The following is a 22,677-nucleotide window of genomic DNA, read 5'->3' on the forward strand; positions in this document are numbered from 1 at the left end:
TTACCAGGGGGAAAAGGGAATGGGGAGGAATAAATTGGGAGTTTGAGATTTACAGATACTAACTACTATAAATAAAATAGATAAACAACAAGTTCATATTGTATAGCATGGGGAACTATTCTCAGTATCTTGCAGTAACCTATAACGAGAAAGAACATGAAAAGGAATATATGTATGTATATACGTATGACTGAAACAGTATGTTGTACACCAGAAATTGACATGATTGTAAACTGAGTATACCTCAATTAAAAAATAAAAATAATAAAAAGAAAATTGTCAAAGGATGTATGGGCTGTTTTATCCTCTAGAATTTCCAAGAAGACAAAGAAGTCTTATACCCAAGTCCTATTTCTAACAACCATTTGAGTATACCTAGGATACGTCCAGGTTCACCAAGAAAGAATGCGTGATTGATTAGCAATTTCTGCTGAGAACCCAGATGAGAGCGGGGCATATGGTCTCATGTCTGCATATTCTTATATCCAGACTTTAACCCTCTTCCCAACAAGGCACACAGAGCTGTTAGCTTTGACTGCATTATTTGGGCCCCCGCATAATCACTTTAACTGAAATGTACTTTGGTTCTCTGGCCCTAGCTTGAATAAAGAGAATGTCTTGAAAAACATTTACAAGACAACCACCACTTTATTACTAAAATGATGTTTTTGAGGATGCTGTCCACCTTACCCTCTCCCAAGGGAGAAATTTCTCTCAGGTCTAAGAGCCAGAAAATGCTTTACTCTTCCTGAACATCTGGTTTCCATTTAACTTATAAGTAATGTGACTCATAGACTTCTCTTTTTTTTTTCTTGCTTTGCCCATAGGTCTCGAATCTCAGAGTCGAATGTGAAGTTCGCCTACAGCCGTGCAGTTTTTTTTATAACTTGGTGCCAAACAATTATTTCACCTTTTTCTACTCACCCTCATTTTTTATTCTATTTATTTTTAAAAAATTTATGTCCAGTGTGTGTTTCTTTTTGGCAGGTTGTAAATAAATGAAAAGACAAGTGGGAGGCAGATAGGCAGCTAAACAGCTAGACAGATAAAACAGAATCTCTAGCTAGGTAGAAAGCAAAACAGGTAAAGAACTTGACAGAAAGATATGTAGCCCCTGGCAAGATTAATAGATAAACAGGTTGTTAAGACACAGTTTGTAAAAGGTTTAAAGAGAGCATATTTTAAAACAAACTATAAGTTTTACCTTTATTTTTATAGGGCTATCAAATTCATAAAATACTTATTATTTCTTACTATCCTTCCTGTTACCATTTGCTATCTACCCTCCCATTTTATCTGTTTGATCTATCATCCCCACTCTAGTGATTTCAAAAACAGATCTCACAGAAGGGGAGAAGAATGCCAGTGGAAAAGAGCCCTTTCCAGGAAAATAAACAAACAAACAAAACAAAGACACACACAATTCATGAAGAGAAAAAAATATTCTGAACCTTTGTGAAGGAAGTACTCTTGTGTTGGGTTTTGCCTGGAGTTTGTTTTTTTTTTTTCAATTAATCCCTTTTGGTAATAAGGTTCCCAAAGAGAACAGTGGTCTCTGATGTGGAGGTAACACTCTTCAAAGGCCCCCACATGGCGTTAAGAACCCTGGCATAGGTAACTGCCTGTCCCACCAGGAGCTGGCCACACAGCCACGTTCATGGTGGCAGCATTAGAGAGTGGCCATGGCAGTGCTGACTGATTCACTCTGTGTCCAAGTTTCCAGTTATTTCATTTGATTACACTTGGGTGTGTTTTAAGAGATGGCTGCAGTGGGTGGGAGTTGGTAAAGAAACGTGCATTTCCATTACCAAAGTAGGTATCAAACCCTCGGCGGGTTGGAAGACATTCTTTCCGGTACATTCCCAGGTGCCATTTTCCGACCATATGGGTGGTGTAGCCTGCTTCTTTTAGAAGCTGGGGCAGGAGTTTTTCATCCAGAGGAACGCAGCTGGGCTGGCAGGGCCAGATAATCTGATGCTGTAAACCTGTGTGGATCTTAAAAGAGATAAACAAAAAATTATGGATTAATGATGTTGAAACATTCTGAACAAGCAAAGTGGTTGCCTAATTTACTGGACATATCTGTAGACCCAAATGTTTAATTCTGTTCCTGTACCAGTTTAAGGCATTTCTGAAAGGCATTTTTCTCATTCAAATAAGGTCATAGACATAAATAAGGATTTGAAAAAAATGAATAAAAGCACTCTAACAAACGTTAGACAGTTTCAACAAATATTTATCAAGGAACTATGTCAGAAACCATTAACTTCAGTTTTCACTTCCTACCTCAAAAAAGTAGCCTTAATATGAAATGTGGATCTATCAAGGAAAAAGGGTTCCAATTTCCCTGCACTTGAGACATTGATGTTTGATTAGAAGGAGCTTCTGTAATCTTTCAAGACTTGATTTTTTTAAGGGTATAATGAAGGCGATGATTTGCATTTTTCATTCCAAATTATATAAACCATAATTTCAAAGGACAGTGACCAACATTTTCTTAAAAAAAAAAAAAAAAGGCAGCCATGTGATCCACAGGTTGGGAGTGGCTCAAACCAGTACGCCCAGGGTGCAAGCAACACACTTTAAGAGATGATCACTTGTTGAGTCTTGGTATAATGTTAAAATAGAATATCCACAATTAAATGAAAAGGCTATTAAAATAACCTTCCAACTACGTATCTGTGTAAGGCTGGATGTTCTTCATCTACTTTTCCAAAATAATATACACTTGACCTTTCAACAACTGGGAGTTAGGGGCACTAACCTCCATGCAGTTGAAAATCCGAGTATACTTTGACACTGACTGCATCTGCGTCTGGGGATTCAACCAATCACAGATCATGCAGTACTGTAGTCTGTCTTTAGTGAGCAAAATCTGTGTATAAGTGGATCCTCACAGTTCATATCCATGCTGCTCAAGGGTCAACTGCATTGCACAGATCGAAGGCAGAAGCAGATGTAACAGTTTAGCTATCTTCTTTTGTCGGGGGAGGGAATTAGGTTTGTTTGTTTCTTTGTTTACTTACTTACTTATTTAGTGGAGGTGCTGGGGATTGAACCTAGGACCTTGTGCACACTCAGCACACACTCTACCACTGAGCTATACCCTCCCTCCTCTAGCCATCTTCTATTAATAGAAGACATGTACAAAGATATAAAACAATACCACTCTTCTCATGTCATTCTTATTTTAGAAAATATAATTATTTTTCCAAAGTTATTTATGTTAATACATAATAGAATTATTATTGCTACTTTTCAACAAATAGTATTTTTAAATTTCTATTTTAACTTCTGATACAGTAAAATTTGAAAGCTATAATCGCATAAACATAAGTGCTCTGAGGTCCTCAACTTTTAAGCAGGTACACAGGTCCTAAGATCAAAACGTTTGAGAACTGATGCTATGTCTGACAGTCATCACTGCTATGAGGAAAAGCAAGCAGGAGAGGGAGACAGTGACAGAAGTGATTCTTTAGAGAGGGTGGCAAAAGAAAGCTTCTTGGAGGAGGAGATACCTGAGCAGAAACCAGAATAAAGTAAAAGAGTAAGTGAGAGCCTTTGCAGAAATCTGGGGCAGAGCAATCTAGGCATAAGAAATGAGAAGTACAAAGGTCCTGAACTTGCTAGGTAAGTTTGAAAGCCAGATGGAAACCAGTGTGGCCCTTGTCACAGCGCCTATGCTGAGGGACGCCACTGCGCCCACTGCTGGGGCACAAGGGGGATCCCAGGGGCTTCTCTCCTTAACTGCCCAGACCCTCCCTTTCCTAAAACATCACTCTCATCTCTTGTCGTTGCTTAGCCAGAAGGGTGCCCTTCCTTGGATAAAGTGGGGCTGGGGTCTCACATTCAATTCTGCACTGATGCCAGCGTCCCCTAACACTCACTGGGTGCTCCTGATTCCCCTAGAATAAACAGAGAGAGCTCCAGGACCAGGAGGTTGACAGTGCCAGTTCTCAGCCCAACCATGACTCTCTGGCACCTCCATCAGCTGTCAGGTGGGTAGCAAGCAATTATTAAGTGGTTTAAAAAAAAATTCTTTGCAAATGATTTACTTGCTTTTATAATTTAAAGGAGAATAGCGCGAAGCTCAGAGAATTAAATCCTATCCCTTCTCTCTCACTAAGCACATACCAAACAGTCAACAACTGTCACGGTTATGACTGTAAGCACTGTCGTCAATAACACATCCCGCCCTCTCACCTACATCTCAGTAACACTTTCTTGAGGAGATGAGGTGGGATTATGTAGAACATGCACCTAAGCCTGGGCCCACCCCCCGAGTGTGATGTGGTGCACATGAACATCTAACGAAACGCATGCTGGTACCAATCTCCAGTTTTACTGGGGCCATTAAATACTGATTTATCATCGATTTTCTCAGGTTCAAGTACTGACTACTCAGACTGGACAGATTTTTGTCTTGTTTGGTTTTAAATTCATGGCAATAAACACATACAAAATAAACACCAAAACAGAAAAGCTTCAAACTCACAATCTTTTTTAAAAAATTTATTATAAGCTATTTACTATTAAATAGTTTTCTCATAAACTTTGACATCTTGAATTTCATTGTGTGTGTGTGTCTTTCCAGAGCCAACACTTTTGGAATTTTGCCTCCTATTGCTTGATTTCATGATGCCTTTCCCTGCCCTCCTAAAAGAATCACATGGAATATCTTAAATGTTTAATTAAAGTGGGTTTATTTTGAAGGTGATGGATATGCTAGCTGTCTTGAATGTGGTAATGGTTTCACGGGCATACATGTATTAAAACTTATACTGTATTCTTTAAATATGTGCAGTTTATTGCAGGTCAACTACACTCCTATAAAGCTGTTCAAAAATAAAGGTGAGGTTAAGTTTTCTATTGAGATTTTTATGTCTTGCCTAGAAATAACTGGACACTTACACTGGAATATGTGCCAGCTGCCTTCCAGGTGCACTCCAAATTCCCAGTCTCTTCTGTCCTGTCTCCACCCTGGGAAGCTGACCTATGTGACCAAATCAAAGGGTTCCCATGCCTTCTGGCTTCTGATTGGGTTCAGCCACTGGGGAGGTGGGACAGGGGACTGGAGGGAGGGAAGAGATGAGTGGGCCTGGGTTGCCAGGCGCCTCTATCCTGCTGGCCATCCTGAAGGCAGCCTTCTCTCCAGGACTCTCTCTTTCTAGGTTCTGGTCAATCCCCCTTCCTTCCTTCCAGTCTAGGGATAGTAACAGCTCCAGTGGGTAATACACGACCCCTTGTGTTTCTCCCATACACTCACACCTTTTAAAATAGTCCTTTTGTGAATAAACTCTCCCTAAATTATCCTAATTTGAATGTGCCACCTTTTCCCCAGCTGGAATCCTGAATAATAAGGATGTTATAGCAACCAGGCTGGGAAAGGGAAATACCACTCTCTAAACATACACACACACATATCCCCCAAATAATATCCTGTCCATGGGTAACACCAGAAGTTTACTCAATAGAAAATTAGTCCTGGGTTCAAAACTTTCATAATGCATACTAACTGGTCACAGCACAGGATAAGAAAAGATAATAATTTATGAATTCAAAATACCCAGTGGAGACAAGTGCTGTGTGCAAATGTCTTTAAATGGAAAGCTCATCCATCACAGGCAGAGAATTAACTCCAATCCCTGTAAGGCACTGCCAAGGGATGCTGTATAACCTGCTTTTCCAAGGCCACAGGCGCCACGCCAGGTGGTCAGCTGAAGCCGGCCTCTATTATCTACAGTCATATGGAGCAGGGAACATTCTTTTCAGTGCCTGAGAATTTATTTGACAGAGCATTTTTGTGGCATTACTGGGGAAGTGGAACCCAAAGTCTGGATGACAGCCGAAAACATGTTTTTGGTCTGTTCGAACACTATTTGAAGTAAGAAAGCTGCAGTGTGTAGAGAAACAGTAAACAGGCCAAGGCTGAGCTGGTTCCAACCCAGCACTTGAGTTTTGCACAGAACTAGGGCTTCATGCGACAGGAGGACAACAAGGCATCAAGAGGAATCAAAAGGAAAAATAAGTGTCTCCCTGGAAACACAACAGCATCTAAAACAATTCCATTCTGACACCCATCTTCAATGTTTGGAGTAGGTATGAACGGAGAGGGCCCTATAGATAATAAATGAAAGTCCAATGGAGTTACTCTCTCTCTACCATGTGTAGCCGTCCCATCTTCATTAGACCAAATCCTCTTTCAAAAAATTTCTAAGCTTTTTCTTGACTGTCAAGGATTCCCTCCACAAAAGCAAAGGGTCTGCAAATTCAGTAAAGGACCTGGCATGTCTCTGTGTTCTTTCTATGAGACAACTGATGAAAAATCCTTTGTTTACATGCTTTGTTGCATGTAGAGGTTTATTTGATCCTGTAAGTTGTTCTGTCCCCTATAGACCTAGAATATGCTATCAGTCTAGTCTCATGAGCGCCAAAGACAAAACCACTGTCCTGGAGGAGGAGCAGTTAGGGTGACTCCCACATCAGAATTCCTTATAGTCCCTCTCTAAGAGGTCCAGGTAGTCTAGCGGCTAATTATCTGTTTGGAAGCTCAGGGCACTGTACTTCAGCAACACTTATAATAATAACTCTTCCAGAGAGCAGATGACCCGTTACTACATACATGGCAATGAAGGCTATTTCTCTCCAAACCTCAGCAGTGTTGAGATAATATCCAGGTGAACAGAGGAAGATCCTGTCCTATTGGTCTGACTCATTGCACCCATGTATCTGCAACATCTCCTGCTATAGTATTTGAAAATCAGGAAAATGGGCAGCTCTACTTCTTCACTTTATATCCCAGAGAGCCTAGAGGGAAGCTCTGTAACCAGAACACAATCACAGAACACGCTGGCGGCCAGCCAGGAGTTCAGAACCTCCAGCTTGGGCCCAGGCCAGAGTGCTACAGGTTTTAACCAGGGTCAAGTACCACTCAAGTCACCTTAGGGCTTATTCCTGGAGATGCCCCACAGAACAAATGGAGAGTGGAGAATCTGCTCCCTTGCCCCGTGAGCCTTCTAAAAAGCAGTCAGCTGCCCATGCTGCTGAAGCCAAGAGCTACAGAACACACATTATATGTGCTAGGGGCCTGGCTTTGCCATCTGGCCTGGTCCTGCAGAACTTGGGCTGCAGAACTGGCTGGCGTCACTGACAGTTTTAAGGGTCTATTTATTTTGGTGTTGATTAGCAAAGAATGTAAATCTCTGACTAAACCATAAAGGGATGTTGTTTGTAAAAGGAATAAATATGGCAAAAACTGTTTCAGGGCCATCCTCTGTTTAAATTATAAATCTAACCAAAAGCCCACAGTGAAAAAGATGGAAAATACAGAGGAAAAAGAATTTTTAGAAATGTGATATGATTAAGGAAACAAAAACAGAGTTACCAGGCAGTAACAGCTTATGCTCAAACTGATTCTTGAAATAACAAATTTCAGATATCAATCAAAACCAAAAAAATCCCAGAAGTCAATGGGTCATATTTCACTCAGCCCCAAACTTATTTCCTTATTTCCTCTTTTCCAATTACTTGGGAAGTAAAAAAGTAAAAATTAGAATTAAAAAAGAGTATCTTTGGAAAGGGGGTGGGAAGGGATAAACTGGGAGTTCAAGATTTGCAGATACTGACTGGTATATATAAAATAGATGAACAAGTTTATACTGTATAGCACAGGGAAATACATTCAATATCTTGTAGTAGCTTATGGTGAAAAAGAGTATGAAAATGAATATATGTGTATTCATGTATGACTGAAGAATTGTGCTGCACACCAGAAACTGACACATTGTAAACTGACTATACCCCAATTAATAATAATAATAAAAAAGAGTATCTTTAACATTTGCAGAATGAGGCCTCTAGCTGTCCCTTCCCTTTAAGGAAAACGCTTCTGGGCCCTGGCTAGGCTTGGGAGGGGCATCTGGTTTCAGCAAAGACAAATGACCCATCAGAAGAAGTCATCCCCAGGCTCCCTGCACTGGAGCCCTCATGAGTTCTAGCAGGCAGTCATCTTACTCCTGAGCAGGGAGCTGATGTGTCCTTTACTCCCCCTCTTGAAGGAGGACAGGAATAAAGACCAGCAAGTGCTTTCTCTTTGGAGGCACCTATGACCTCTGGACTACATGCTTCTCTTATCGCTCACTCCTTCGATGCCTTTGCCAGGGGGTCATATGAACACTCCCAGTGTGGGACTATCTTTCCCCAAGACTCCGTCCCTTTCTTCCAACTCTTGACTCATCTTTGCCCCACTTCCAATCTCAGAGTCCAGGGAGAGGAGACCGGGGACAGGAGTCAGACAGGAGTCACTGAGAGGCAAGCAGGAGAGGGGTGATAAAGAATGGGCAGGCAGGACACTGAGGGCACTCAGGAAAGGCATCCCCAGGCAGCCCTGCTTCCTCTTTCCATGCCGCAGTACGCAATGCCCCATTCTACCTGCAGCCGTGGGTCTTACCTGCTCACATTCTTAAAGCAAACTTGAAGCAAAAGTCAAAAATTACCCACAGTGCTCGCACACAGCCTCCTTCCTATGTTTCCTGTCCAAGGTTCTGCTTCAGGGATGAGTGAAAAGCCGTGAAAGTGTCTTGTCCATTTAGCAATGTCATTAAGAGAAATGTGGCGTGAGTCCCTTAAGAATGGAACCTTGGAGTCATCTTTCATTCTCCTATTCTCTGCCAAGGTTTATGGAGTTCTGGTGGAGTGGTCCCCTCAGGTGCCAAGGTAAGGATGTTCCCAGGTGAGGACCAAAGTTACTTTACCCTTTTTTTCCCAGAAAGAAATGTTTCTACTAAGACCTACCAGTTTAGTTATCCTTGCATCCTTTTACTTTCTTAAAAAGGAAGCAAGGGCACTAGAAATGACAAATCAACTCTAAGCAGTTAGGAGAGCGAGCTCTTTCAGGAAATGCGCAGGTGTTAAAGCGCTTAGCATGTTCATTCATTTAGTTTTTCATCCCTGGGTGCTTCTCCGGGCCAGAGACCAGCAAGGCAATTTCATGGAGAAGTCAGACCTGAGAACAGACAACCATGCTTAAAATGTGAACCAAGACTGCAGAGGTTTCACAACATTGTAAAATGACTATAACTCAATAAAAAAAAGTTAAAATAAAATAAAATGGAATTTGCTAATCTAGAATAAAAGAGTGCAGAGGTTTATTGAACACTTTGTACTGAAAAAAGTCAATTTGTAAGAATATGGAAATCCAGTATTTTCAGGTCTTCTCTTTGAACTCAAAGTGGTATACAAATTCATTAGAAAAGCTGAAGGATCTTTATTTATTTACTATCTTAACCACTTTCATAAACATCTTTACTACATGTGTCTTTTTATTGAAATACATTTGACATGTAACACTGCATAAATTTAAGGTGTCCCACATGTTAATTTGATACATTCACACATGGTGATATGATTGCCACTGTAGTGATAATTAACATCTCCACCACAGTACATAATTATCCTGTCTTTTTACTGGTTGGAATCATTAAGTTCTAGTCTCCTAGGAAATGTGACGATTATAACACAATATTGTTGTCTACATTCACTATTCTGTGCATTAGATCTCTACATTTTATTTACTATCTGTTGCAAGTTTGTACCCTTAAAAATCTCTCCTAAATCCCACCCCCAAAGGATTTTTAAATTAATATTTTTAATCTTGAGATTTTAAACAAGGGGAAGGTGAATATAAAATCTATTCCACTATATGTATAACATGCCTCCAAAGGATACAAAAAATTTAATAAACAGCAGCTACCTGTGGGAGGGAGGTCTGGAGGAGAGGATGATCTATTTTTATACATATCTCCCTTTTACAACCTTTTAGATTTGAACATTTTAAAAATAAGCTTACCCTTAAAAAAAGGGAACGTGTAAAATTTAATTCCAACTGGAATCACAGGTTTACAAAGAATGCCACCTGGCACTTCACTGTGGTTCCACTGTCAGCATACAGGAGTCTTCAGTGTAACTACTATGAAAGCAGACGCAAGTAGAGCTGAAGTTTAATGTTTTACCATGAGCGGGCAGTACCAGGCACAGGGAGACCCTGCCCCGCTCTCTGAGCTCTCCACATGCCTTTCACACCCTCCTTCACTCAGCCCCAGCCACAGGGGCCTTCTCCCTGTTATTCTTAGAGCAAGCTCATTCCAGCCTCGGGCCCTTACTTGGGTTAAACTCTTCCCGGGGAGTCTTTGCACGGCTGACTCTTCATGCAGGCGTCCACCCAATCACTGCCTTGGAGATCCCTTCTTGAGTCACTATCACTTTACCTACTTTATTTTCTTCCCACATTTATTGCCATGCCATTTACAAATTCACCTTATTTATTCATTTACTTATGTGTGTGTGTTTCACGCCCTCCTGGGTCACTCCTTTCCCTCACCTCACCCCCGCCAGACTAAGCACCAGGAGATGCCCGGAGTATATACCCGACATCAACAGTGGCTCAGTAAATACTTGTTGAATGAAAGCATGAATGAATGCACTGTACTTAACAGTAATAGACTGGAAGCTGTCCCTCTAAAAGCAGGAATAGGAAAAGGATGTTCACTCTCACCACTTCTATTCAACATTGTACTAGAGCTTCTAGTCTTGGCAGGTAGGCCAAGAAAATGAAATAAAAGGCATCCAGTTTGGAAAGGAAGAAGTGAAACTAATTCTCTTTGCAGATGACAGGACCTTGCATACAGAAAACCTAAAGACCTCACACACAATTAGAACTAATAAGTTCAGCAAGGTTGCAGGCTACAGATCAATATACCCATGTCAGCTATATTTCTATAATGAAAAATACAACTAGGAATGAACAATCAAAAATGAAATTGAAAAACAATTCCATTTACAATAGTATCAAAAAGAATAAAAACTAAAAAAAAAAATGTAACCAAAGAAGTATAAGATTTGCATGTTGAGAACTACAAAACATTATTTAAGAAATTAAAGAAGACCTAAATAAACAAAAAAGCATCTCACAGTCACTGATTGGGAAGACTTACATTGTTAAGGTGGTAAGACTCCCCAAATGGATCGGTAGATCAATGAAATCCCTATCAAAATTCCAAAGCCATTTCCACAAAAATGGACAAATTGATCTTAAAATTCTTATGGAAATGCAAGGGGCTCAGAAGAGCCCAATCTTGAAAAACAACAAAATTGAAAGACTCAAAGTTTCTGATTTTGAAACCTACTACAAAGCTAGTTACTCAAGACAAAATGGTACTGGTATAAGAATAAATACAAAGATAAAAATACTTTCAAATCATCTATCTGAAAAGGGTTTAGTATCTAGAATATAAAAAGTGTGGCAAGGATGTGGGGAAGTTGGAGCCCACATACACTGTTGGTGGGACTGCAAAGTGGTACAGCTACTATGGGAAGTTTGGCAGCTCCTCAAAAAGTTAAACATAGAATTGCCACATGACCTAGCATTCTACTTCTAGGTATATGTCCTAGGAAACCAAAAATAAAAATACGTTCATACAAAAACTTTACATGGCTGTTCACAGTGGCATTATTCATAATAGACAAAAAGTACAACAATCCAATGTCCATCAACTGATGAATGTATAAATAAAATGTTGGTATTTCCACATAATGGAGTATTACTTAGCCACAAAAAGGAACAATATATATATTACAATGTGGATGAAAGGACAGTTACTGTATGATTCCATTTATATGAAATGTCCAAAACAGGCAAATCCATAGAGATAGAAAGCAGTTTAGTGGCTGCTAGGAACTAGGGAAAGAGGAGAATGGGGAGTAACTGCTAATGGTTATGGGGTTTCATTCTGGGATGATGGAAATGTTCTGGAACTGGATAGTGGTGATGGATGCACAACCTTGTGGACATTTGAAAAACCAATGGCATATACTTAAAATGATTAATTGTATGATAATGAAATATAACTTAAAATATATACATGTGGGGAAATAAGCAATAAATATATTGCTGGTAGGAATGTAGATTGACATAACCTACTGAAGCACAATTTTGCAATATTTATCGAAATTACAAATGCCTCTACCTTTAAATCCAGAATATTCCTTTTCTAGAATTTATCCTACAGATATATATTCAAACATGTGCAAAATGACATATGTACAAGGTATGGACTTCAGCATTCTTTGAGATTGCAAAAGGCTGCAAACAACCTGCATGTCCATCATTATGTGGCTACTTAAATAAATTATGATATATCCATTTAACAAAACAGTGTACATCCACAAAAATTAATGAAGATGCTCCTTATGTAATGATAATAAAATTGTCTCAAATATTAAATCAAAAAAATGAGGTACAAAACAGTATGAAGAATATGCTTCCACTCTGATCATTTTGTATGTATAGAAATACAGAATCACTATGCTGTAGACCAGGAACTAACAGAGTATTGTAGATCAATTATGCTTCAAAAAAACAAAAAAACTCACAGAAAAAGAGATCAAAATTATGGTTAGCAGAGGCAGGGGGTTGGGGGAGAAGAAATTAGATGAAGGCAGTCAAAAGGTACAAACTTCCAGTTATAAGATAAATAAGTACTAGGGATGCAATGTACAACATGATTAATATAATTAACACTTCTGTATGTTATATGTAAAAGTTGTTAACAGAATAAATCCTGAGTTCTCATCAAAGGGAAAATCTTTTTTTCTTTTTGTTTTTTTATCTTTATGAAATGACAGATGTTCAGTAAACTTTTTGTAGTCACCATTTCATGGTGCATATTCATCAAATCATTGTACTGTACAACTTAAACATATACAGGGCTATATGTCAATTATATATCAATAAAACTGAGAGAAAAAAGAATCTCCCCTAAAAAGAGTATGTTACCATTCAAATAAAAAAAGGAGAAATATCTACATATGTATTAGTTTGTATATGCATAAAATACTTTTGGAAGAGTGAAGCCACTATGGAAAACAGTACGGAGATTCCTCAAAATAAACTAAAAATGTACTTACTATATGTTCCAACAATCCCACTCCTGGGCATACATCTGGAGAGTACTCCAATTTGAAAAGATACCTGCACCCCAATGTTCATAGCAGCACTATTTACAACATCCAAGACATGGAAGCAACCTAAATGTCCATCGACAGATGACTGGATAAAGTAGCTGTGGTATATTTATACAATGGGATACTATTCAGCCATAAAAAAGAATGAAATAATACCATTTGCAGCAACGTAGATGGACCCAGAGATTACCATACTAAGTGAAGTAAGTCAGACAAGAAAGACAAATATCATACATCACTTATATCTGGAATCTAAAAAAAGGAGACAAACAAACTTACTTACAAAACAGAAACAGGCTCACTGACAGAAAACAAACTCATGGTTACCAAAGGAGAAAGAGGGAGTGGGTATACCTTAGGAGTTTGGGATTATTAGATACAAACTGCAATATACAAAATAGATAAACAACATGGCCCTACTGTATAGCATAAGGAACTACATTCAATAGCTTATAATAAACTATAATTAAGAAGAATATGAAAGAGAATATATATATATGTAACTGAATCTCTATGTTGTATACCAGAAACTAACACAACATTGTAAATCAATTATATTTTAATTTTTTTTAAGTTTAAAAAAATACTTTTGGAAGGATATGTACATGGCATGGATCTGACAGAAGTCCAAACATATGGAATGACAGAGACCTGAATTCTAGTGACTGGATTATCAGTAACTACTTAGCTCATCTGCTGATCCATCTCCCTCTCCCCTCCACCCAAACTCTAAGCATTTTCCAGCAAAGCATGCAAGTTTATGAAGGTTCATATATGAGGATTTTGAACAATTAAATGTCTCAATGTAAAAGGTTGAATTCGCGTTCTTTTTTAAACAAGCAGCTCCTGCAACCTGGTAAGGGACAACTTTTTTGGGCAAGATTAATCTCTCTTCCTACCAGTAGGTGGAGATAGTGGGTACAATAATATGCTTTTGCCAAGTTAGAAACTTGCTCTTAATGGACACAAGACCCTTAGAGTCGAAGAAATTTAGAGCTAGAAAGAGCCTTAGAGTTCTGCCCAACTCCCATATTTTACAGATAGGGAAAATTATGTCCTGCAAGGTCAGATTCTAAAGGCTGACATGGCAAAAACTGAAACCCACATCTCATAATTCTTAACTGGACCTCTTCACTAAAGACTTTTTATAAGGTAAGACCCTAAAACTAAGAATTTCTTGGCAATACAAAGTTCAATCAGTCAAAGTTTATTTATCACTTTGTGCTTTTCTTTTCTAATATAAAGTTAGATGATTAAGGGAGGGGGCACCTCTATTAAAGCATGATTGTTCAGTTCACAAACATGACTTAAACAGTTCTTTCAAGTACCTAATTTTGCAATAGTCAACAAATTTCCTCATTTTATTGTCTAAAATTACATACAACACATGACTCGTTCTGAAATAAAAACTCTCCCCATTTTCACTTTACATTTAACATAGGCAATTCCTAACTTGAAATGTTAACAGGTTAATTTTTTTCATTGAGATGCTTAGGAATGATGTAAATGTCAAAAAATAAGAGGTTATTTATTGAGTAAATCTGAAGCAGCTCTTGCGATGATATTTTAAATAATTCTGGGTAGGCAATGTGGTATAGTGGTTGTAGAGCTACTGCCTGGTTCAAATCCTGATCCACAACTTACCAGTCCTGGGACCTTGGACAAGTTTCTTAACCTCTCCCAGCCTCAGTTTCCGTGTTACCAAATAGAGATGATAAGAGTAACACCTACTTCACTGGGCTGCCGTAAGCGTTAAATGAATTAACACATGTCAAATGCTTGGAATGGTACCAAAATATAGTATCTGAGGCCAGGGAGGATTCTTGGCTCTCCTAGAAATATTTACTCCTTTAAAAGAGGATGCTTGCTAACCCAAGGTATTTCTAATTAACTCTCCTGACCTCGAAGAGAGTAAAACTAAAGAGAAAAGTCAAACAAAACGGGGAGGCTAGCTTGCTACGTTGACTGGTCTCTAAACTTTTTTGGAGCATACAGCCTCTACCCTTAGTTCACTTCTTCACTTCAGGGTACTGTAAATACTCAAGGTTTGTTTGTCCCCTCCCCCACCCCCTACCGAGACAGAATATTGCTGACATTGCGGGGAATGTTCTGGGGCAAAAGCAGTTGATTATATGAACAAGTTTTTGAAGTGTGATATTTGCTTTCTTGTTGAAGACTGTTGGAAGAAAGGAAGTTGGAGAAATGAAAGGCCCTCCCATTCTTCCGCAATTTGAGTTCAGTTCTCTTACTTCAAGAGATCAAATGCAGAACCATTTGGGCAGACCTTGTCTTCCCTCTTCTCCCCTTTTACTCAAATACCCTTTTACTCCCACAAAGGCAAGGGTGAGATGTGCATTAAAGCAGGGACCCCTGATCCCACATAGCAGCCAGTTAGAACTGCGGAAAGTACACAGGGCTGATAGTGAAGGGAATCACCCTTGACCTCCACTGCAAACCTTGAGCTACTTCTCAGTCCGTAGTAAAACTCTATCTTTTCTGTTTCTAAAAGACTTCAGACCACTGTGCAAATCTTTACTGCAAGTGAACCCTCCCTTCTCTTGATCTCAGGACAACATGAGGTTGGGGTTGATCTGAAGCCTACATGAACACAGATTTGGGAGGGCAAGGTTCAAGCACATCCTGTCACTGGCACAATAAGGGCCCAAAGCAGAGCTGTTGAACAAACAGTATACATATACAGAGGTATGCCTGTGTTCTCAAACAAGACCTGTTTATTGTATTTAAAATGGTCATAATCACAAAATGTCAATCTTATTCAGATTAAGGGGAAAAATAAGTCCAATTTTAGAGGCCTGAGATTACCAGTGGATGCAGGAAAGGGACAAACCCCAGCCTTACCACTTTCTAGCTTTGTGAGTCAACATGCCATTGAACCTCTACAGGTCTACTCTCTCGTGTGTAAAAGGGGATTCAAAATAACAGCTACCTCATAGGATGTTTCAAGAATTAACTTTCAAAAAATAAGTAAAGCACTATGCAAATGTTCTTGATATTCTTAATTATCTAGCGTATGCACGCTCTCTACAAATATACTTTGCTCTGTTAACTATGGAGAAGTTTTTAAAGAGATAATGAAGATGCTCAGAGGCGTTGAACACGGGTTAAACCTTGAAGGAAAGACAGCAGCCCAAGAAAAAATCAACCCTTAAGTAGGTTTCATTCCAGGGCTGCTGAGAACTTGGAAAAATTAATCTTTGGTGGGGTAGTCCTCACCTATGTTTGCTGGGTTCACAGGGAACCAAAGGCACATCCACTGCGGACTCTCCTTCATTTCAACGCTCCCCTCAGCTTTTCTGGCTCCCCACCTCTCACTGCTCCAGTGCTGAGCGCCCGGCCGCGCTCCCTCCAACCTCCCACTTCAGGACTGCTCCGCAGCGTCCGTTCTGACCGTTCCGCCTACCGGCTCACAGCGCCCAGCATCTAGCATTGCCCAGAACCCCTTCACCTCGACCTTTAGAAATCAGAAGACAGAAAAACTACTCGGAGAGGTGGGGCGCCAGGGGACACGGGGAGCCCTGAAGCCGGGCATGCGCAGAGGCCCCCGCGGGCCGCGGGCCTGGGAGGAGCAAAGACCCGGATGCCGGGGCGAGAAGCCGCCACTCCTGAGACCGAGTTCGGGGAGCCGACCCCGGCTGGCCAGTGCCCGCCGGGAGCTCGGGGCCCACTTCTAGGAGGCTCGCGGGCCCCGCGCGCCTGGAGCGGTGCCGCCGGAGGGGTGGGGCCGCGGCCGGAGGCGCTGCGTACCTGGTAGCGGCCGGTGAGCAGCTGGCTCCGCGATGGCGTGCACAGCGGCTGCGTGTAGTAGTTGTCCAGCAGCACCCCGCCGCCCGCCAGTGCGTCCAGGTGCGGCGTGCGGATGTCAGAGCCGTGGAAGCCCACGTCGTTCCAGCCCAGGTCGTCCGCCAGCACGAAGACGAGGTGGGGCGGCCGGCCGGCCCCTCTGCCCGAGCCCGGCGGCGGCAGCAGCAGCAGCAGCAGCAGTAGTCCCAGCGCGTGGACGGCGGGGAGGAGCGGCCGCCGCGGCCCGGGGCCTGGGTGCAGGCTCGCCGCGCTGCGCCGGCCCATCGTGCGCCTCCGGCGGCGCCCGCGCCTGTGGCGCCACCAGCCCCGGGCACCGCTTATAGAACCAGGAACTGGGGCGGCAGGGGCCTGCCCCGCCCCGGCACGGGACTTCACCCCCAACGGGCCACGGGCAGGAGCGGCCCGGCGCCGGAGCCCCCGCCGCCTCTGACACGGGCCCGGCCGGTGTGGCGGGGGAGGAGCCAGCGAAGAGCTCGTGGAGCCCCTGCTGCCCTGCTCCGTGGAAACTCCACTGATGTTCGATGCGAGCCAAGATCTCTTATCTTTCCAGCGATGAACTTTGCCTCGTGGCGTTCTAAAAGAGTAGATTTTTTTTAATAACTCATCGCAGTTTACAAAACATTTTCCACAGCCCTCATCTTTAAATCTTGCAATAACCCTGGCAGCTACGAATCGTACTTATTGCCTGCTCCTTTAAAATAAATAAATAAATAAATAAGCAAGCTTTTAGTTGGTTAAGCTCAACCCAAACCCAGTTCTGACTCCAGATCCTGACCTATGATGTTTTCAAGATCCTAAAAGAGTAATTTCTAGCTGAATTATTTCTGGCAAAAGAACTCAGCCTCGTGCAGGTGGGAGGAAGATAAAGAGGCAGCGGTCTGGATGACGTTTCTGATTCATTTATGAATAGCATAGGCCTGTGAAGCCACTTCCTCCCCGCTAGCAAAAAGGAGACAAATATACACGACTGCACGGTGCCCTTTTGAAGGTGTAGTTTTAATTAGGCTGCACTAGGAGTTGGAGGGCTGTGGGGCCACTGAGTAGCTCATTAGCTTGAACAGGCATGAGCCCCTTCAGAACTGGCTCTCCCACAATTAAGTAGTGGACCAAAGCAGTACAGGGTCTAATTTGCTTGAAATAATCTGTGCATAGAAGGGAAAATTTCCTTAACCACATGCTCATTGAATGGGGAAGTTAGCCTTATGATTAGTATTAGTCCCATTGCCATCCAAGACTCTGCCTACTCTGGAGATAGACAATAACTGTGAACAGTTGTAGGGGAAGAAATTTTGCACTTCATCCTTTCAGGTTATCTGCATCTGATTCCACTAGGAATCATTTTACAGCTTTATAGGCTGTAGATAACTGACAGCAGTGGAAACTAATTCCTGTCTATACACATGCAAATGACTTCTATCCAGTGGAGTGACACTCTCACTACCATCACCACCATGGAAAAAACAGTTTTGCCTCCACTTACACATTTATGTAATATTTCTGATCTTTTCCTTGTATTGTCCTCTGAGCTAGTGTTAACACCAGTTTTCTCATTAAAGTTAAATAAAATCTTCAACGTGTATTCATTTTCGTCTATGTATGAAGTCATGATTTTATCTTTTTTTGAAAATATTCTTTAACATATGGAATGTTTCCCTCTATTACATAGTTTTTTTTTCTTTGCCTGAAGTAGATTATATTATATCCACTTTTCATCTCTGGTGGAATCAATGAAATTTAGCAGGAAAAAAATTGTAGCATTAAAGTTAAAATAACTTTGAAGAACTGTTTGACTCTCATGTTAAGGCTTAAAAAGTTTATTTAAAGACTCCTGTAAGAGATCTCAAGGATAGAGAATTATCAACAGTGGCCCTTGCACATCCTTCTCCCCATAGCTGTTCCTCCTTACCCTTCCTGATAGAAATCAAATTGCCCAAACAATGACTTCCAATTTGCAGGAACAATTTCCCCTTTGACCAACTGCTCCAGGAACTACTAAACTTGCACTGAGCCTTCCCATGTCCTGAATTTTCAAATAAAAACTTATGCTAATCATGCTCTGGAAATGTGCAAATGAGTTAATTAAAAAGAGGTAATTCTATTTTTCATCTATGTATTGAACACCTATAATGTGCAGTAAAGTCTAGTTATTGTAAAATCTCTCAATTGTAGTCGTCATAGCTTTTAATTTTTAATATTTTCCTGACCATTCCTGCATGTTTTATATGAACTTTAATATCAACATGTCCAGTTTCATTCAAAAGTTTGTTGGTAGTTTTATTGGACTTGCATTAAATTTATAATTTAGGGACAACTGAAATCTTTATGATATTAAGTTGCCTATCTAAAAACAAAGGTATCTTTCATTTATTAAGGTCTACTTTTGTGTCTCTTAGAAGTGTTTTAAAATTTTCCTCGTATCAGTTTTGTGTTTTCTTGTTAAATTTACTCCTAAGGATTTTTATCTTCTCTGTTATTGGGGCTTTCTCTACCATTGTATCTTTTAACTGGTTATGATTTGTGGACATGAATTGTACTCATTTCTGTAGGGTAGTTTATATTCTGTCAAATACTTAATTACTGTATTGTTTCAGTTTGTTTAATCATTGATTTTTTTAGGGTTTCCCCAGTACCTAATAACATCAATTAAAAAAGCATTCCAATAAGTTTGAAGATGCAAAAATTAGAACTGAAATAAAGGCAGCTCCCAATTCACAAATGGATATAAAAGTTAATTGTTTGGTGGATGGGATGCTTGAAACTTCGGATATATTTTTTACATAGAAAATATACATAATCACCTGGTTTGCATTCCAGCCCACACAGAGTTCAAATCTCTTAAATCCTAAAGACAGTAAGAAAAAGACCAACAATCCACTTTTAAAAAAGCAAAATATAGGAACATAATCATTTACAAAATAGGAAATGTAAGTGGTTATTAAATATATGAATACATGTTTAACCTCACTCAAAGGAGAAATACAAATTGAAACTTCAATAATATACCGCTGATACTAGTGATAACTTACTATTTTGGGTACAGTATAAAGAAATAAGCCCTCTCGTACATTAATCACAGAAGTGAAATTTGGCACAATCTCTAAGGGGAACAATCTTGCATATATATCAAAATACACATATATTTTAATCCAGCAATTCTAGTTGTAGGAATTTATCCTTCAGATAAATAAATAAAAAATATCCTTCAGATATATACACTCAATGTGAGAAATATTCATATGCATCAAGGTATTCATTTTAGCCTTATTAGAAAAAAGGTAAATACTAGGACCTGTTCAAAATAATAAATAATTATAGATACTAAGCAATCATTTAAAAGGATGATATGGAATAATCTCCAAGATATACAGTTAATTTTTAAAAGTTAGGCAAAGAACATTATGCTTGGTATGTTTTCATGTGCTTAAAAATATATGTATAAATGTGCACATATACACACATAGACATATATGTATACATTTATTCGTATATTGAGAGTCAGAGATGCTTACATGTTTACAGAGTATCTCAAGAAGGATACAGAGGAAATAATAACATTGGTCATCTCTGGATAGACTGGCTGACAGCAGAGAAGGATAAGAGAGAAGCTAATTTTTGTCCTTTATCCTTCTAAATTTTAAGCTCTGTGCCTGTATTATCACTTTCTGATATCATTATTAATAATAATGGTAATAACATAATTGACATTTAAACAAAAAATAAAATGCATTTTAAGTTAAAACACAGTACCAAGAATAAATATTCCCCAATGAACGTGATTGTAAAGCCCGAAGACCACACACTGAGAAAAGCACAAGGATGCTTTGCTGGGCTTCTTCATTCCCCTGGTTTACAGGGACTCCGGCTCTTGTCATGATACTAACTGGCTCAGAAGTCAGGATACCTGCGATTCAATGCTTGTCTCAACCTGTTTTGTTTCGTGCCTTTGAATATGGTAAGTACTATATCCAAAGCCTAAGCAATTTTAAACATTTTATCTCTAAAGGTTTAACCGTTGGGGTAGAGATAAGAATGGCAAGAGGCCTTTCTTCAGAGAGAAAAACTGAAGTTTACTAAATGTGGTAAATTGTGGTCGGTATTACGCTTTGCCCCTTGACTACCCTGAATAGTCCAGAAGGAGATAGACTTGAACATCAGAAAGAAGAGCCAAACTTTGTTATTTTTAGATGTCAGCTATTAAATTATTTTCAAAATACATTTAGTTTTGAAAACTGATCTGGGGTGGGTTTGTTACTACCATATCTAAGTGAGGGGGAGAGGGTCTTCTTAAAGGCCTATAAGGTCATATGCTGGACCTACAGATGAGACAAGTTATATGCATTAACTGCTACTGGTGCTAACTAAGGTCAGTGCATTAACAACATCAAGCTTCCAAGCATACAGGATGGTAATTCTCTGTAAGAAGCATCTTCGGTTTATTGTTGGTTTTGGGGGAGTGTGTGTGCGCGCGCGCGCGCGTGTGAGTGTAGGAAAAGGATCAGTTTTTTAAAAAAGAAGAAAGATTGAGAATCTGGTTAAGAACAGCTCTGGCCAACTCAAATTGAAACTCCTTTGACCCTTCATCCTGCCTGCTGCTTATGACCTCCTATCTTCAAAACCAGCTAGATGAGAGCAGAGAGTGGGAAATAGTACAATTCGTATAAAAAGATTTTCACATAGCATTTTTTGTGTGCTTCAGACAGTGCACTGAAGTGTATGAAAGTCAGGGAGTTTTCACAAAGTGAATGCACTCATGTAGCCACCACCCTGGTTAAGAAACAGGGTGTTGGTATTGCCTTTTGTCTCATTTCTTTCTTCCTTTCTCTCACCTTTCACCCAGCCCGAGCCTTAGTGTTCACACAATATTTATTATATACAACAATTGAATTGCATTTGATTTTTCTGTATTGAACATTTTCCATTATATACCAATTTCTTAAGCAGTTCTAAGCCAACTTTGAGATTTTTAAATATCTCAAAACAATGTGAACACTGTATTAAAAAATAGTTATAGTTTATGACCAAAAAAAGAACCTACTTTTACTAGATAAGAAAGTACGATTAACATATATACTAGTCTTTTTAAAAGTGAAATGAGTATATAGTTTAAATTAAAAAGTTAAGTTATAAAGAAATACAGTGAAAAGTTTCAATCCCTCCCCAGAAATAGTAATTTTACTCTTCCAGAGATAGTCTATACATATATAGATACAATTTAAATATTTAAATCTTTCCTATTTGAATCTAAATAAGACCATATTGCATATTGTAATACATCAAGCCTTTTAAAAATAATAATGTAAGTGGCCCTTGTAAATGTGTTAGCCCATCCCACAACTCACACACAAGTATACATGGAGGTGCCGGGGATTGAACCCAGGACCTTGTGAGCGCTAGGCACACACTCTTATCTCTGAGACATACCTCCTCCCTCCCTTTTTTTTGTTTTTGTTTTTATTTTTGCTTCTTTGTATTTACAATCACTCTGCCCTTCTTATTTATTTTCAAGCTACTGTTTAAATGTAGATCAACTAGTTTCACAGGATTGAACACCCAAACTATGAATGAAGTAAACTTGAATGAGTCCAGCAATAAGGAACTTAAATCTCGAAATGAATGCAAGTTGCTGACTCTGTGAGTGCTAGGGGTCTGAGACACAACCAGAAGTTCTCTAAATTAGCTAAATAAAATAGAATGGCCTGTGGTCAGTACACCAGGGACATGTGTAGACTAATGAATACTGTACCAGGGAAAGCAATTACTCATAGAACTTTAAACACAGGAAAGGCTTTAGTAGATGATTATGCAGTCTGTGCTCGGTTGGCGGCAGAACTGGGA

At 39.7% G+C, this 22,677-nt stretch overlaps 1 protein-coding gene across 1 annotated transcript in view; it reads right to left on the minus strand.

Annotated features, from left to right (window-relative positions):
- ARSB (arylsulfatase B) overlaps positions 1–17,335 on the minus strand; it is a 143,950-nt gene extending 126,615 nt beyond the window's left edge. The window contains exons 1-2 of the mRNA XM_032474844.1: positions 16,786–17,335; positions 1,809–1,995 (exon numbers count right to left, since the gene is read on the minus strand). Of these exons, the coding sequence (XP_032330735.1) occupies positions 1,809–1,995; positions 16,786–17,106 (508 nt within the window). The 5' untranslated portion in view covers positions 17,107–17,335. The remainder of the gene's footprint in view (positions 1–1,808; positions 1,996–16,785) is intronic.
- Positions 17,336–22,677: the final 5,342 nt, after the last annotated feature.

This window comes from Camelus ferus, chromosome 3 (assembly GCF_009834535.1).
Source record: "Camelus ferus isolate YT-003-E chromosome 3, BCGSAC_Cfer_1.0, whole genome shotgun sequence".
Classification (NCBI taxonomy): domain Eukaryota; kingdom Metazoa; phylum Chordata; class Mammalia; order Artiodactyla; family Camelidae; genus Camelus; species Camelus ferus.